The sequence below is a fragment of the Hirundo rustica genome, chromosome 9, assembly GCF_015227805.2.
Source record: "Hirundo rustica isolate bHirRus1 chromosome 9, bHirRus1.pri.v3, whole genome shotgun sequence".
Lineage (NCBI taxonomy): Eukaryota > Metazoa > Chordata > Aves > Passeriformes > Hirundinidae > Hirundo > Hirundo rustica.
Genome location: NC_053458.1, coordinates 10,692,097 through 10,707,898, shown reverse-complemented (window position 1 = coordinate 10,707,898; position 15,802 = coordinate 10,692,097). Strand labels below are relative to the sequence as shown.

General features: G+C 45.8%; 1 protein-coding gene across 8 annotated transcripts in view; it reads left to right on the top strand.

The window, feature by feature from the left end:
* Positions 1-15,802, top strand: part of PTPRF (protein tyrosine phosphatase receptor type F) — a 375,361-nt gene that overhangs the window by 285,107 nt on the left and 74,452 nt on the right. For all 8 annotated transcript variants that reach the window (XM_058421775.1, XM_040073022.1, XM_040073025.2 and 5 more), the window contains exon 7: positions 298-408. In XM_058421775.1, the coding sequence (XP_058277758.1) occupies positions 298-408 (111 nt within the window). The remainder of the gene's footprint in view (positions 1-297; positions 409-15,802) is intronic.

Genomic DNA, 15,802 nt, shown 5'->3' with positions numbered 1-15,802 from the left:
TTTTCTTCCTTTATTGAAGCAGAAATACAGAAGTGGTTGGGATGGTTAGAAATAAATCAGTAATTGGTTCCCTGCACATTAGAAAAATAACAATAATCGATTTCACAAGTTTCTAACAGCAGACTGGGTACCTTTGGCTGCATGCTGGTACCTTGTGGGTCCAGGGAACATCATGAAATACTTATCCTGGAAGATACCTTAAAAGTGTGGGGCATAGCCTTCCTTTTCAGAGGCTGTTGGTTTGGTTACCAGATTTGCCATAACCTGAATTGTCTGTTTCATTTTGTTTGTGTACAGGAGCTCTGCAAATAGAGAACAGTGAGGAGTCAGACCAAGGCAAATATGAATGTGTTGCAACCAACAGCGCAGGAACCCGCTACTCTGCCCCAGCCAACTTGTATGTTCGAGGTAAGAGCAGCTTCCACCCAAGGAGGTCACTCTCCTTCATCCCAAAATCTCCATGGTTTTCAGTGAAAGGAGAACGTTCCCTGCCTTTATGCCCTGATTACTCTGTGGATTGTGTGATGGGGCCTTTTGTTCAAAAACCAGCAAGTTAAGTTCAATGTCTTTGATTCACAATGTTTGACTCACAAAGCAAATCTGGTTTTGCTGTTTATATGGTGTTACGTAAAATACTGGAACATGAGCAAAATGGAAATTCCTTTCTCTCTTGAGCTCCTTAACTTCTGTGTCATAGTTATCCTGACTGGGATCAAGGCATGCTTAATCATTTCAGTATAAACTAACCTTTGGTGTAAAAGTGTAAAAGCTCTGATCAGCCAGAGGTGCTCAGCCATACTGAGCCAATATCTAGGCCTCTGCTTTGGAGTGTGTACCTTTAAAAACTGAACAGCTTTTTGGAGTTGTCCTAATCCATCTTATATGCATCAATGATTGAGCCTCTGGGTATTAATGGTTCACAGTGGGAACCTGCTGGAAATTAGCCACAATTCATGTAAAGCAATTTTTCTAATGGTTATGCTATGTTGCCAATTTAAAACTGTTTTCAACATACCAAAATAACTAGGTTTTATATTGGGATAGTCTCCTGGCAGTTTTGTTGCTCTACATTGAAGGGTTTTGAATTAGCTTGGAGAGAAGCAAGTGCTAAATTCCCTGTGCACTTTCTGTTAATTTCAGCAAGAAAAAAAAAAGTGCAGCTTCATATGAAACTCTGTAGAACCAGAGTCATTGGTCAGGAACCCCTGGGAAATGTAATTACGGGTTTTCCCAAGAAGAGAAAGAACATTCTTGTGCTGGTGCTTATTAGGAAGTTAGAAACAGATTTTATTTCCATATAGTAAATCAATAGACTAACAATAAAATCTTGTATTCATTTCTTCCTTCCTCTGATTTAAAGAAAGAAAATACAGTCTTAAGGCTGTATATGCATTGGTTAGGATGGAAAGAGGACATGAGAATGATAAAGTCTTCTCATGCTGTGTGTTTGCTTCTAGGGGTGGCTTCTGGCATTGTTTTTGTTACTTATTATGGGGCACTGCTTTTTTATTTTGCAGCCTAATTTGGATTATAAGAGTCTTTGGAAGACTGAAGTATCCAATTAAGCATATTCAGAAGATGAAGCTATATCTATGCAGTGGAATCACTCATTTCACTCTCACAATGTATTTATGGATGATTTTAAATTCCCTGTATTCTTGCAATTTCATTTTTCAGGCAAGCTGCACTAAAATTCATCCCAGATTGACCCTTTGCTCTGTGAGAGAAAGGATTCTAGTTACCAGGATGGCTGTTCTTGCATAGGTTTGTGTGGATATTCATTCAGCTGTACTGCTGCGGTATTTGGGATGCTTTTGCCTCCTGTGACGTGTTCAGACTTTTGATGTTCTGTTTTTTATAGACGTGTGGCTGAAAAAGGCACAAAAGCTTCAAGAGGTAGAAAAGCCTCTTCTTAACAACTTTACGATTTCTTACTAATGAAAGTTTTTTGTTTAGCAAATGAATCCCAAAGGATTGAGGAGTGTACTGGATTTTACACTTTTGCACTCAGCAAGGTTCATCTGTGTTGTTGGGGCTAAGCATGGGCTGTGGGTGGTGTGCACATGTGAGAGGATCCTCATGTTCACCGACAAAAGCATGTTCTTTGACATATGTTTTGCTGTTAACTGTCACTTTTTTTCACATAAATGTTTGAAACAAGCCTTTTTCTTGCACATAATCTTTACAATGTGAATCTCCAACTTACATGATCCTGATAAAGTCCTTCTGTATATCTAAGACACGACACCCCATAAATTATTATGATGTTATCAGATATTTCCTGTGAATACTAGGTCCTAGATGGTATTTTTGCTTACAGTTTCTGGCAGCAAGTGCTCTACAAAAAAAAAGGTCTTATTGTTAATACATTAGTTAATGACTTCAAAAAGTTACACAAACAAAGTACAGTATTTTATTTCTTTAATGCAAGTAAAAAAATAGAGATATCTTGCTTTCTCAGGTCTGGGATGCAGGATAGAAATCCCTGATTTTTTCTTTTTGTGATAGTCCTACAGTATTGTCATTAGACGCATCAGTGACTTGCAGTAGGATCTTTAGAAAGTGCCTGCATGTTTACCAGAGAGGACATTAATTAATGCTAAATTACAGTGGAAGTTAAGTCTGTGGGTGCACTGCCATTGCTTGGTGGTTTTGTAATGATCAGCCTCTTTGTAGTGAATACCCAAGCAGTCATCCACTTCCTCAGGAAGCATGGCTGAGTGCTGAGCAGCAGCACTTATTTCCAGTCTCTGTAGTTCTTGGGACTTCTTTTGCCTACTCTCCTTTATAGCCTATTGCTTTTCTAATAGTTCAAATGTTTGTTTGTCTCTTGACTCTTGGGATTTATGTTTTTGATCATATTCTCTCCCCTTTCCTAGCCTCCCAGGTAATCCTTTGTGAGTGAGCTGTGTTAGGAAGCACAGGCTCATTAGCATCTTTATACTTTTTATGCTAACAAAGGAAGATACTGGGCGCTGAGGAGGAGTATCTGGGCACTGCTCAGGGCTTTCTGTATCAGTGGAAAAACAGGAGGAGGAAGGAGGAGGCTACACCAGTGTCTTGTCTCTGTAAATCCTTTAGAGCCAGCACTTCTGCACAGATGGACTTCATTAAAACTTAAAACATTTCCACACCAGGGATTTGTAAAGGCAAATGGATGCATTTTCCTTCGAGCTATTATTTTCATCTTACTAAGTGTGCTGGAAAGCAACCCTCATAAGCCTTCTGCTTCTGGACTGATGAGTCTATCTGGCTGCTGAGCTGGGATGGAGCTGGAATCAGCACTGGGAGCTGACTGCCTCCCACTGCTAGAGGGTGGCACAAAACATCGAGACCATCAGAGGAGCAAGAACAGGGTGAAAGAAAGAGCAGGGTGCATGCCAGGCCAAGGTGTCTATCTGGACCGTAGCAATGACTTTGAAGGGAGCACACTGGCATATTCCTATCCTGCCTTTAACCACAAGCACATTTGCCAGTTCTGGTCTGGATGTTATTGTTACCACCGTGAGGAGACACTCATCTCTTTGTGGTTACATCCACCACAGTATATTGTAACAGTGATTAGATTTGGGACTTGATGGTGCTGCAGGGAGAAGGGAAGGGAATAGAAACACAGAAGATGTGATTCCTCTAATCCAGAGAGCTTGCTGTCTAATTTAGTAGCAAAAGATCCAAGATGTTGATTCAAGACATTGAAGAAATTGATTTAGGAGTAGAAGGCAGATTGGACCTTGTATGGAAACAAAAAAAAGATTGTGTCATTTTGCCATGCTACTGGGAGTATAGTGTAATTGCACTGATTCACCTATACTGTTCACCTCTACCAGGTTTTTAGGAGCACATTTCACTTTTCATTTGCCTATAGCTTCAGGGGCATCTGCACCAAGAGGTGCATTTTCAGCCACAAGCCTTGTCCTACGAAATGCCTGTGAAGGTGGTGGCCTGTGTGGGCACCCCACAATAGATGCACTGTTACTTTCCTCTTTCCCTAATGAAGGGGTTTTCTACCCTTTCCTTCCTCTACACATGAAGTAGATGAGTAGGAAGACTGTATGTAAGAATACACTGTGGAGTTCACTAGAAGTGTTCCCCAGTGCTGCTTACAGCAGTGAGCATTGCCAGTGCTATTAGAATAGTACTTAGAGGAGCCCTGGCTAAATACTTGACATCAAATGAGAAATATGTTGCCCAGTTTTCTCTTCTTAAGTGCTGCTTTTCAGGCCTTCAAGGCATGGCCCAGTGGGGCACGTGCAGTGAGTTCTGTAGCCCAAAATGCTACACATACTGTAGAGAAGGAGCTGCACAGCTACTTTTGAAAAAAGACCATTTAAAACTGAATTATCTGCTTTGTCCCCAAATTGCAAACTAGTAAATCAGACTGCAGTAAATAGAAATGGTATTACTGCAAAAATCTATGGTTTCTTGGTCTGCTTTTTGAAAGGCCAAGCTAGTATTTCATTTGGCAGCAGGGAGCCCTACTTGGAGTCTGAAATTTTATTTGCCAAATTTCACCAAGGAGTCATGACCCTAAATGAAATTTGGATTGCTGCTCTGTCCCTAGCAGCAATTCTCTGGCCTCTGAAGGGTTTTACCCTTGAGAATTTGGCAGTAGCTTAGGCTCAGACACAGAGGGAGCTCACTGAAATGGCTACTTGTGGCTATATGATACTTACTGCAGCAGGGACCTTGTGTAAATAATAATTCTGAATGACTGACACGGGCCTGGAGCAAGAGGATTTGACGCCTTTAAAAAGAACATTTTCTGCTTATGTAATATTAAAGCAGCTAAAATAGCAACAGCAGTCAAAGCTCAAGGCTATTGCCAGGAGAAGAGTAAAAGCTGAAGACAGTGGTTGAACAGTCAGGAACGAAAACTGGAGATGTCTGAAAAACAGCTAAATAACAAGGAAATACGTTTGCTTACAGCCCAGCTGTATGCACACTTCCGGCAATGTGCTCCGTTAAACCTGCCTCTCCTCAGAGTTGATGAGGGTGACAATACTTGACCAGAGAGGGGCACTGCCAGTGCTTGAGGGCCTGGCAGCGATCACAGGCAAGCAGAGACTGCAGAGACTTGTGAGGGAGATGCCTGGATGACAGGAAACGCGAACCAGCAGTTCAGTCAGACTGGCTGACCCTGACCGCTGCTCTGGACAGATGTCTGCCCTGGACCAGGAGAAGAAGCAAAGGCAGAGGCCGCAGAGCGCAGCCCTCAGCAGCTGCTGCAGGGCCGAGGAGGCCGCGGCTCTGAGGGGCCGCGACGTCCCGGTGTGCGCTCTGCACAGTCCTGACCTGGGGATAACGCTGCAGGACAGCAGTGCAGCAGAGACCAGTGACACTGCTGAGGGAAGTGCACTCCTTTGCATGGAATTCCATTCCAGTACTTCTGATTTAATTTCCTGGGCCCCGGGTGCTTGTCCACGCTGAAGCGGCGGCCGTGCCGCTGTGACCCAGGTCGGAGCAGCTGTGGTGTGGGCAAGTTCACCATCAGTGTGTTTCTATGAGCATTCTGCTATGCTGCAATACTTAAGACGATCATAGTTTAATAAATAATAGTTCTTTGTCCTTCAACTAGCACATTCCATCTGAAGATTCCAATGTGCTTTATAGAACTCAACTAAATAAGCTTAACAATTTTATTCTTTGCAAAATCCTTTGATGGTTCAAAGTGCATTGCAAGGCTCAAGTCTTATTATTTGTAAAATGACCTTTATGAAAAGTAGGAGAGTGACTGGAGGCTCAGTGTATGATAATGCAACACAGAAAAGTACTTGAAAACCTCTTTCCCCCTCCTCCCCACAAGACCTGCACAGACATCTGTGGAACAATTAGGCCTGCATATCTGTGCCAACTAAATGTCCATTTCCTCCCCTTCCATATCCACTTCCACAAAGAGCTAAGAAACACATCTCTGGTGCTCTGAGATTTTTCTGCTCATAATTGAATTCATGCATGCATCTGTGTGCACTGTGAATGGGAAAGGATGGTTGGGCACCCTGAGCATCCTGTTTGTCTCTCTAGGATGGAATATACTTATCACTGTGGCATGAGAACATTGTTCATCGGATATAATGGAAGGTTGTCTTATTCTCATGTAATCTGGCATAAAAAAGACAATCTGTCCTTTTGTTCCTCTATACCACTAAAAGCTGTAAAGGATAAAATTTGATTTATGTGGAATCCTTGAGACACAAGACGTGTTTTTGGAGATAAGCAGGAACAGGTTCATCCCCCTCTGGGTTTTTGTTAACCGCTCTGTCTTTTGGATTCCAAAGTGTCTGAGTTTACCTTTATATTTATGCCTTGCCTAGCACCAGAGTGTTTTCACACAGGACAGATGCTGGCAGTTCCCAGTGAAATTGCACTACTAGTTGGGATAATGAACTTTCTTGATGCTTTCAGGGAAGTATTAGCTTCCCACTTTGAAAAGCTTTGGAAATGTGTTCCTTTGTTTGAGCTAGTGATCTAAACTTTTAGACCTATGCATTCATATCCTGTCCACAGTGTCCAGCTTTGTTTCAGGTAGCTAATGACCAAGACTATTCAGAAGCAGAGCCCCCCATAAATCCAAATTCATTCTTTCTGCAACAAGCTGCTGTGGTTAGAGTATTGCTGCTGCTGTACAGACAAGCACATCTGTGGCAGAGTAAAAGCCAAATTCAATCGACATAGGAATTTCTGCCTGTAGAGCATGAGAGCTGTCTGACAGTCAGGACTGGCAGACATGTGTCTGATACGGCCTTGCTCTTTGCTTCTTTGCTGTTTCAGCTTGGATTTCAAATGGAGCCCCATTTTTGCCTTCTAGAGTTTGCTATCCTCTGATGGCTTTTTTGCTGTGACTCAACTTGCAGTTTAGCTGCCGGGTAGCTCAGGTTCGTGAGAGCGCAATAGCTTAGTGAGCTGTGGTGCTCTGCACAGAGGATACCCTGGGTAACCCCAGGCTTAAATCCTCTGCCTCTGTCCCTGCATGCTGGGAGGCAGGTGTTATTTACTATCACTGCTCTGTCATTTGTTCTGTAAAAAAAGCAGAAAAACTGTTAATAAAACAAGCTTTTTACCTTAGGAGTGACATAGATAGAGGATTGGAGATAAGGGACCATGTGAATGGAACCTGTAAGGAGATGAAACTTTCACTTAACCGTTTATCAGGTTTATCTCAGATAAAGCAGCAGCTGTTTAAGCCTTAACTAAGGGAAGAGCACAGAGAACTTTCTGCCCAGGTGTTCCCTCTTGGTTTACAGCTGTTCCAAAATAGCCTGCTACTGGTTTTTATTGCTTATAAGCCACTAATACAAAATGAGATTAAGAGATAATCCAGCAATTAGTGACAAATAGCAGGTCCTAAACTTGTTCATGTTTGACAAACCAGGAAGTAATCTGTTTGAATTAGTGTTTTTCACATGTGTCTCCTCACCTTTCCAGCTCTAATCTGAAGTGTCAACACCTGTGGAAAGCCACTGCTGGAGCCTACTCCTGTCCATGCCCACTGATGCAGTGTGATCCCTGCCAGATTCCCCAAAACAAAGCTGCTGGCTGTCCCCCAGCTGGAGCAGCACCCCTCACCTCCAACCCCTGCCCCCAAGCGGGCCAAGTGGTACCACATAGAGTCCCCTTGGTATGGCCGGGATCAGGGCAGGGGTTGGCTCTGGGGGCTTCAGCAGCAAGGACTGGTATTCCTGTAGCTGTTCCAGCATCATCCCTCAGTCTCACACCCTTTACCAGCCTCTTGCCCTTCAGTCTCACAGTCCCAGGGGGTGCAGTAGGTTGGTCCACGCTGGCAGCACTTGGTGTTTGTGTTGCCCTATTGCGATGTTAGCGCTGCTTTCCAGAAACACAGCCTTCCACGAGCACACCTGGTTTGCCAGAATCACTGTCCTTCCTGAGCAAGGGCAGGAAACAAATCCTCCCTGTTGGGAAGAGCTGAGCAGAAGGCAGGAGCCCCTCATTGTATGCTGAAGCCATGCAGATATGATATGCTCCATTAGATTAGGAAATAAAGTGCTGACTTGGGAGCAGCAATAAAGAGGTTCCCTCCCATCACAGGGTCTCACAGGATCAAATGAGCCTTATGCTAAGGTTTTGTAGACCAAGAGGTAAATCCCCTTTCTAAAGCAGGACAGAGGAAACCTGGACTTTAAGCATAGGACTGTTTATCTTAAAGATAATCTTGGTGGGGCTCCTTGCTGGATGTGGCCCTCACTTATGGGCCAGTTAAGTTCTGAGTTTGTTGGTTCAAGTTCCCCGGTACCAGTTCCATTGAAAAAATGTAAAAATAAGTGTTTTGCTGTTCCCCAGAAAGCTCCATTACACTCCATAGGCCATTGTGGTTGTTGTTATTGGTAGCTTGTTGCCTTGCCTGTACTGTGTCAGTGCTGGTTAAAATCCTGCCCTCTGATTGCTGGAAGTGGCTTACTGTACTGTTGCACTGTATAATGCCACATGCTGTTCTCCAATTTGCTGTGTTTCTGCCGGAAAGCAAATTCCTTCCCCCACCTTCTTCTTCCCCCATCAAAAATGTGACTCATAAGCAGTCTTTAACTATCAAATCCATTTGTGTATTCTCTCAGCGAGGGTTCGATTACAGCTGGTATGCCGCAGATCTGTAGCTGCAGTGAGGTCATTCCTGCTAGAGAAATAAGATCTCCTTTGTCTATAAGGAAAATGCAACTAACCTTCTGCTGTCTCTCCCGCAGGAACAAAAACTGGGACCTGCTCAAATCTCTGGGTGTTTTTGTCCTTCTGATTTCTTGTCCATCTCTCACTCCCAGCACAAAGTACCAATAAGGCTCTCAAAACTGAGCCCAGCTGAGACTGCGCATGTCTGTCACTTGCCTAATACCTCTCTGCTGCATTTAGCTCTTTGTTTGGAGAGGGGGAACAGCTCTTCATGGTAGAAGATTTTTCGATTCACCACTTGGAGCATTTCTTTCATACTTTATAAAATTTGGATTCACATATATATGGTCTTCCCAGTGTGTGGTCAATGGGTTTAGAGTGCCTTTGCCATCATCTCTGTAGCTGGAGTGGGTGTATGGCAGCACATGTGTGATGGCTGGAGTCCTTTGCTCTGTGTGAGTGTTCTGCACGTGTAAACATGTCTGTGCGTCCAGCATCTGGCCCAGAGCGGGGCCGTCCCTGAAGCACCCTCCATGTGGGGATGTGTGGGATGTGCCCTGCCTCCAGGAGGGGTCAGGGAGGCAGAGAGGCCAGCCCTGCTCTGGGCCAGGGCAGTGTGAGTGCAGCCTCTCTTGTCCCTGCCGTGGAGTGGTGTGTGCGTGGTGGGAAGTCATGGCTGACCTCTGTAGTCTTGTCTTGTCGTTTCAGTGGTGTGCGGACAGATGAAGCTTGGCCTGTTTTTACTCTCTGTGTTTTTCCTTGTCTTTTTTTATTCCCTCCTCATCTTCATCGCACTCTGCCATCAAACAAAACAAACTTTCATCTCTCAGATCAGCGAGAAGGTTGGTCCTTTTCACTTCTTATCCATCTACAGTACGCCACGTCAGATGGGACTTTTCCAGTAGGGAGAGGAGAGCCATCCCCAAAATGGGAGGGGGCCCTGCAGACTGGCTCCCTTCCAGGCACATCCACAGTGTGCCTGGTGAAATTGCTTACTGTTTGCTGTGACTCTGGTGATGGCATTGATACTTTGCTTGCATGCCTTTGTTGCTTGAGATTTAAAGTGCACAGAATATATTTTGCATGCAAATACCAGCCAAGGCAGTTTTGTCAGAGGCAGGGTAGGAAGAAGTGCATGCTGCTCTGTGTGGGGTCCTTCTCTAACCCTGTATTCATGCTAGGTGCAAGTGTAATACCTCTAAAGTGCTGCTGCTTTCTGGCTGGAGATCAAGAACAGTCTTTGGAAGCAGAGATCAGAATGATCAGTCCCCTCATGAGCTGCTAGGGAGTGTGGGTTCCTTAATTCCTACTGAAGCTTTAAAAGTTTTAACTTTCTCTAGAGGCAAACAGCTTACTTTTGATCTCAGCTGGAGGAGAACCTGGCATGCTGCCCTCTCTTGCCACAAGGCAGCAGGGGCAGCTGGTTGAGATCCAGATCCCTTGTACTGAGGCAATTGCCCTGCTCCTGAGCAGTCCCTGTGCTGGGGTGGCCCATTTTGCATGCTCTGTCCCTGCTGAAACAAGAGCCCTTTGCACCAGCTCGGTGCCTCTCCTTCCTTCTCTGGAGCTGGGTCTTCTTCCTGCTGGCAGGAGAGCAGGGATCTCTGGCAGTGGCCCCAGCTGTACCAGAGGTGGCTTAGGGAGCTCCATGGTGACACGCACAGGAGTTCGTAGCCATTCAGTAGAAGCTGATTGGTGCTTTGCTCTGCTCTGTCCTACTGCTCTCCGAGAGCCAGAGGAGAATAAAGGACAGTAGTGAAAGGCAACTCCAGCCTTTAAATTAAATCTAGCTCCAGACTTAGCTCGAGGCACTCATGATTTCATGCTGAGGAAAGCTGGTATTTCTGGCAGAAGGCTGGATTTAGTTTCCAGAGATGATTCCTTCACTGAACAGGTTCTAAATGGGTCTGTCCTTCCACACACGCTGGAGGTGAGGGATGCTCACACTGCTCCCCAGATGGCATGGGGAACAGACCCTGGCTTGTCTCACACAAACTATCAGGCAGCTGGATGAATTCTTACGATCATCACTGGAACAAGTTTTAACAAATTGTCGTAGCGGTTGTTCCAGTACACTGAGTTCGATCCCATTTCTCTCCCTGGAACATGCTCTCATTTAGATTGTACTGAGGAACGGGACCTTTATTGTTTATCTTCTAAAAATAGATTTTGTGGAGGATAAAATTACCTCATCCCAAGACAATGATGAAAAATGAGAACAAGGAAGAAAAGAGAAGAAATCAAAGTCAAGGCCCAAAGCCGCCCAGATTTCAGTGAATTTGGAGCACTGCTGTGATGGCTGAGACACCTCTGGAGATGAAACCTTTGACAGGGCACTTAAATGTTTTAGCCACATGGTTTAGCTGAAGGGAGGCAGCTGAGAATGGATATAAGCCAGTAGAAGTGAAGAATTTCTCATTCTTTGTGTTGACCCTTCCTTACCACTCCACCAAAAGTACTTACATATACAAATATTTAACGTGAAGCCAGAAATTATTTTCTAAATATTCCATTGGGATTTGCCATGGTTTTAATTTGTTTGGCACTGATAATTATATTGTACATTTTTCCAGCTTTACTTAAAACTATGTACTGCTAACCCATGCATTTAATTATTAGTCTGTGACTGCTACAAGGTTATTTATTAACAAGTTATTTTATCTTGATACAGTGGATCTTTTCTCTTACTCTCCTCCTTAATGTTGTGTTATTTTCATCAGAGAAATTTCTGGGAGCGAATGCAAATTGCGGAGCTCCACATTCTTGCTCTTCCTTACTTTGCTATTAGTATGTCAGTATGCTGAATGCTGATGTGTCTCCAGTGCTGTACCACTGTAATGATATATCCTCTCTTATATGTGGTTGTCAGCACAAATAATTAGACCTAAAAGTTATAGCTGAAATATAATCCAAAAATGGCAAGGCCCTGTTTTGGAAATTGTCTATAAAATGTCAGCACTCAAGGATACATTGGGAGCATAAATAGTACAGCATTGTTTGAGCACAAGATTAGACTGTAAATGCATTTTTTCTGGTTCCAATTTTTCCTCTCCTTCTGTTGGTTCTGTCAATAGGCTGTGAGACTTGAGGAACTGCCTTTCCGTTTGAAGTCCTTTCGTAAAGTGATAGCATTGAGGAGAGATGAAAGGTGTCTACACATGAGTAAACCATGCAGACCAATGATCATATTTGAGGATAGCTCCTAAAATTCACTCCTTCCCATCTTGGAGGAAGGCACGAGTTTTGGCAGGTTACTAGTATGGCAAGGGCAAGAACACACCCTGTGCACCAGGGATCCTTCAGCTTGCCTGGCTCAAGTGATGAAGTTGGACAGTCTCACAGTCTCAAAGATGTGCCTGTGCATCACACACTGCTGCTCATCCCAGCTGGGAGGTTAGAGCAGAGCCCCCGTGGCCTTGCCTTGTCTGTGCTGGGACTGAGGAGGAGCAGCAGACCAGGCAGTCCTAGTTCTCCTTCACAGCAAAAGGGACTTAAGGCTGCTGTTCCCTTGTGCTGAGGACAGGCAAAGGGGAGAGGATGGCAGGACAGTGATGCAGGACCTGAGCAGCTGGAATTGCCTTAGAGAGGAGCAGAGAAGCATGCAGACCACAAGCACAGCTTTCCATCACCATGGGGCAGCACCCAGTGAGCCTGCCATGGGGTGCCAGGAAGGGAAAGGATGAGGCCCAGAATAAGATGCCCTGTCTTTTTTCCCATTAAAAAGAAACCCTAAAGCAGAAGCTGGCAAATAGAGGTGCCTGAATCTCTGCAAACCAGAGGGAGGGGTGTTGTCATTGTCATCTGCTAAGCTGTACTGTGGCCAGTACAAGGCAGCCAGCAGGAAAATTTGGAGATTTGGTTTCCCCTTCCCTAGCAGCGCTGCATGATTTTGGAAGCCTGGGCAGTCCCCCTGGCACTGTTGTGTTTCTAGCAGAGCCTCGCTGGATGCCAGCAGTGTCTCAGCACATGAGGGGGACTAACAGCACCAGCCTGAGAGCCCTGAGCTTAGAACCTACAGCTTTTGCAGAGAGCAGCAGGGAGGAAGGTGTCCCTGGTTCTCCAAAGGGGTAACTTCACCCTCGGAGGGAACCTGAGACGTGTGGAAACAGCCACTCCCGTGCTGAAAGGAGCCAGGCAATCGATTGAAGCTCTTAGCTCTCAAGGCAAGGAATGTGCATGTTAGCGCATGCTGAATTATTAACATTTCTCAACCTTTGTGGCTCTAGTGTTGCTTGCTCCCCTCCTTCCCCCCCCAGCAGTCCCCCCTGTGAGTAGGAAACCAGACTCCAACTGTCTTTTCTCCTGGTCCTGTGAGATCCAGGGCATGGGCTCAGGTTGCACTGCACTCGCTGCTCTGAGTTTCACTTCACTTCCTAAGGAATGCTCTCAATGGGGAGATAATTTGGAATAGTGGACTAGTACAGAGCCCTTCTGTACATCTCAAGCCTGTTCTTGAGATGAATTATTATGAATCTCGTTTTTGACAGTCTGCAGGTTTAACTAAACCCCAGAATTATAGTATTGTCCATTGAAATAATTTTAATATTCACAGCAGTTTTCCCTGTGCTGTTCTTGCGAAACCTCCAAACCACCTTCTTCTGATCCTTATCCAAAAAGAGGATTAAAAAATTATTGCAAATTCTAGTGAAGAAAATTTTAATTAAAAGGGAAATTTTGCTGCTGCAAAAAATGAAGAAAACAAAATTTTCTGGAGCGCTTAAGGTAGAATCATGGACTGTGCTAACCCATGTGATTTGACTTGTAAATTGGACAGAAATTCTAAGAATGCTGCTTTTTGAGGATTTACACTGATTTAAATTATTACCAGACTCTTATGCTAGAAAAGCAAGCAACTTAAATTGCTGGCTTGAGCCTGAGGAATGTGTTGATGGTGCTCTGCAAGCTGCTCTGAGAGCTGTGCCAGCTCTTGCTAATGCTAACTGACAGCATCTCCCCTTCTCCCTCCGTACTGACTGGGACAAGAAGCTGGCAATTATCCCCCAAGAGGATGGGAGGCTGATGGAGCTCGTCCCTTCCTTTGCACATACTCCTGACATAGCATTGTCTGGGCCAGATCTCTTACTGAAGGCACTGCCCTGACCTCCTCCCACCTCCCATGTAGAGAGCTGACCCCTACACAGGGCATCCATTTTTAGCAGCTGGGTGCCGTGGGCACTGCTGCTCCCTGGTGCGGAGCAGCGAGCCCGGCTCAGCAGCTCTGCTGGTGTGCAAATGAGGGGAAGACAGCTCAGCCATTCTGGTTTGCAGAAATGTACCACAGAAGCCTGTTTAACCATTTATCTGTTGCCAGGCTGGAGAGCTGAGGCTCCGCGCAGCTTCCGGCATCCTCAGGCTGTGGTGTGCAGGATGCACAGCCCATGCAAGGCTGGTGAGGCGGTCTGGTACTGTTGGATCCACAGGAGAGTTTTCCTAGCCATTCATCCCTTTTCTAGGCACAGGAAAGCGAACAACCACCTCTGCTGCTCTGGTGTGTGTGGCACAGGGGAGGGTGACTTCCCATCACCCTGCAAAGCGCTGCTGCAGGGCCCCCAGCGCCAATGAAATGCCTGTCCCCTCCCTGCAGGGGAGCGAGCCGTGGTCAGCTGCTGACATCCCTCGGTAGAGACAGCACAGCCCCCACAGGTCCTGCCCCTGCAGGACACATCAAGGGTGACACGGCACCAATGGGACTCGCACAGCCCCAGGAGCACACTGAAAGCAAGTGCTTGACATGGGCACACAGTGTGGGGTGTGGGGGAGTCTGTGGCAGGCTGTGCTGCCTCTGGTCTCACAGGGCTGGAAATTCAAATCTGTTTGTGCATGCTGGGCTCTGACCTTTCTGCATGGCCTTGTGTCCTCCAGTGTCTTGTTTTCCCAGGTCCCTGTGTGTGAGTACTTGCGTGCCTTCCCTCTCCCTGTCCTTCCACCGCTGTCTGTCTGACTCTGTCGTGGCCTCCGGTGCCTGCCAGCCTGTTTGCCTTGCGCATGCGTGTGAGTGCTCTGTGCACACCGATGGCATTATCCTCAAAGTTTGCCTCTTTTTTCTGTTTTAATACAGCTTGGGTGGGTGGGTTTGCTCCTTTGACGGGGACAGAATTTGAACAGCTTCTACCTGGAATAATTCGACGCCATGTTCATTGGAAAATAAACCTGACTCTTAATGAATGGTGCTGGGATGCTTTGGTTAGAAATACATGCCATCATGTTAAACCATTGCCATGTCCATCAGGTTAAGTCTGTATTCTCATGACTGCATAGCATTTGAGTACACTTTCAGTTCTGTCTCATTTGGGGAGTGCTGCCCCAATGGTCAGGTAACACTTCACTGTTGATTGCTCATGTAGGTATTGATTTGGGATTTAATAATTGATTAAAAGAAGCAGCCAGCAAGACTTTGGATTTATATACTCAGAAAAAATAAAAGAAACACCAAAAAAAGAAGAAGTTATCCTTAAGTTATCCTTACCCTGGCTGGTAAGGAGCTAATGAGCCCTGTTTTGTCACTGAGACGATGTGTAGTACACACACGATGTTGACAGTATTGTCTAATTTATCACAAAGTCTCAGCTCTGTTGTACATGCAAGTGTGGGGGCTTCTGTGTTCAGTATATTTCTGCAATCCTGATGGTTTGGGGATGAATCATCAAAGAGAGCACTAGTGAAATTTGATTTGGGTAGAGGTTGGCAAGCGGAGCTGACACCTCTCAGCTCACGGGGCTGTCAGCAGCTTTACTGTCTGCGGAGATGCCGCGGTGGCAGGAGCCAGGCCAGCAGGGCTGCGAGTCCCCAGGTCCCCATCGCCCGCGGGGCCGGCTGCGCCCGTGGCCCGTTGTGAGCTGGCCCTGCTCAGGCTCCTGCCCCGTTCCCGCCTGTCCCCAGCGCTGCTGCAGTCGCTGCCCCGCCAGCCCAGTGCACTGATGGAGGAGCGTAATTGGCGGGGAGAGGCTCCTCGGAGCCGGTCAGTCGTGACCCTGGCCGCTGCTCAGAGGCTGCCTTTCCAGTGGAGGAGGCTAGAGGGGAGCAGAGCTGCTGGGCAAGACACATTCAAACGGTTTCCCTTTTTAACTACAGACTAAAATGAGCCTGCCCAGGGGAGACAAAGATTTACTGAGCACAGTTGTTTCTCTACCCTTGCTTAAATAGGCCCATAACACTAACCCTGAAGAAGGGACCTCATTTCTCAGTG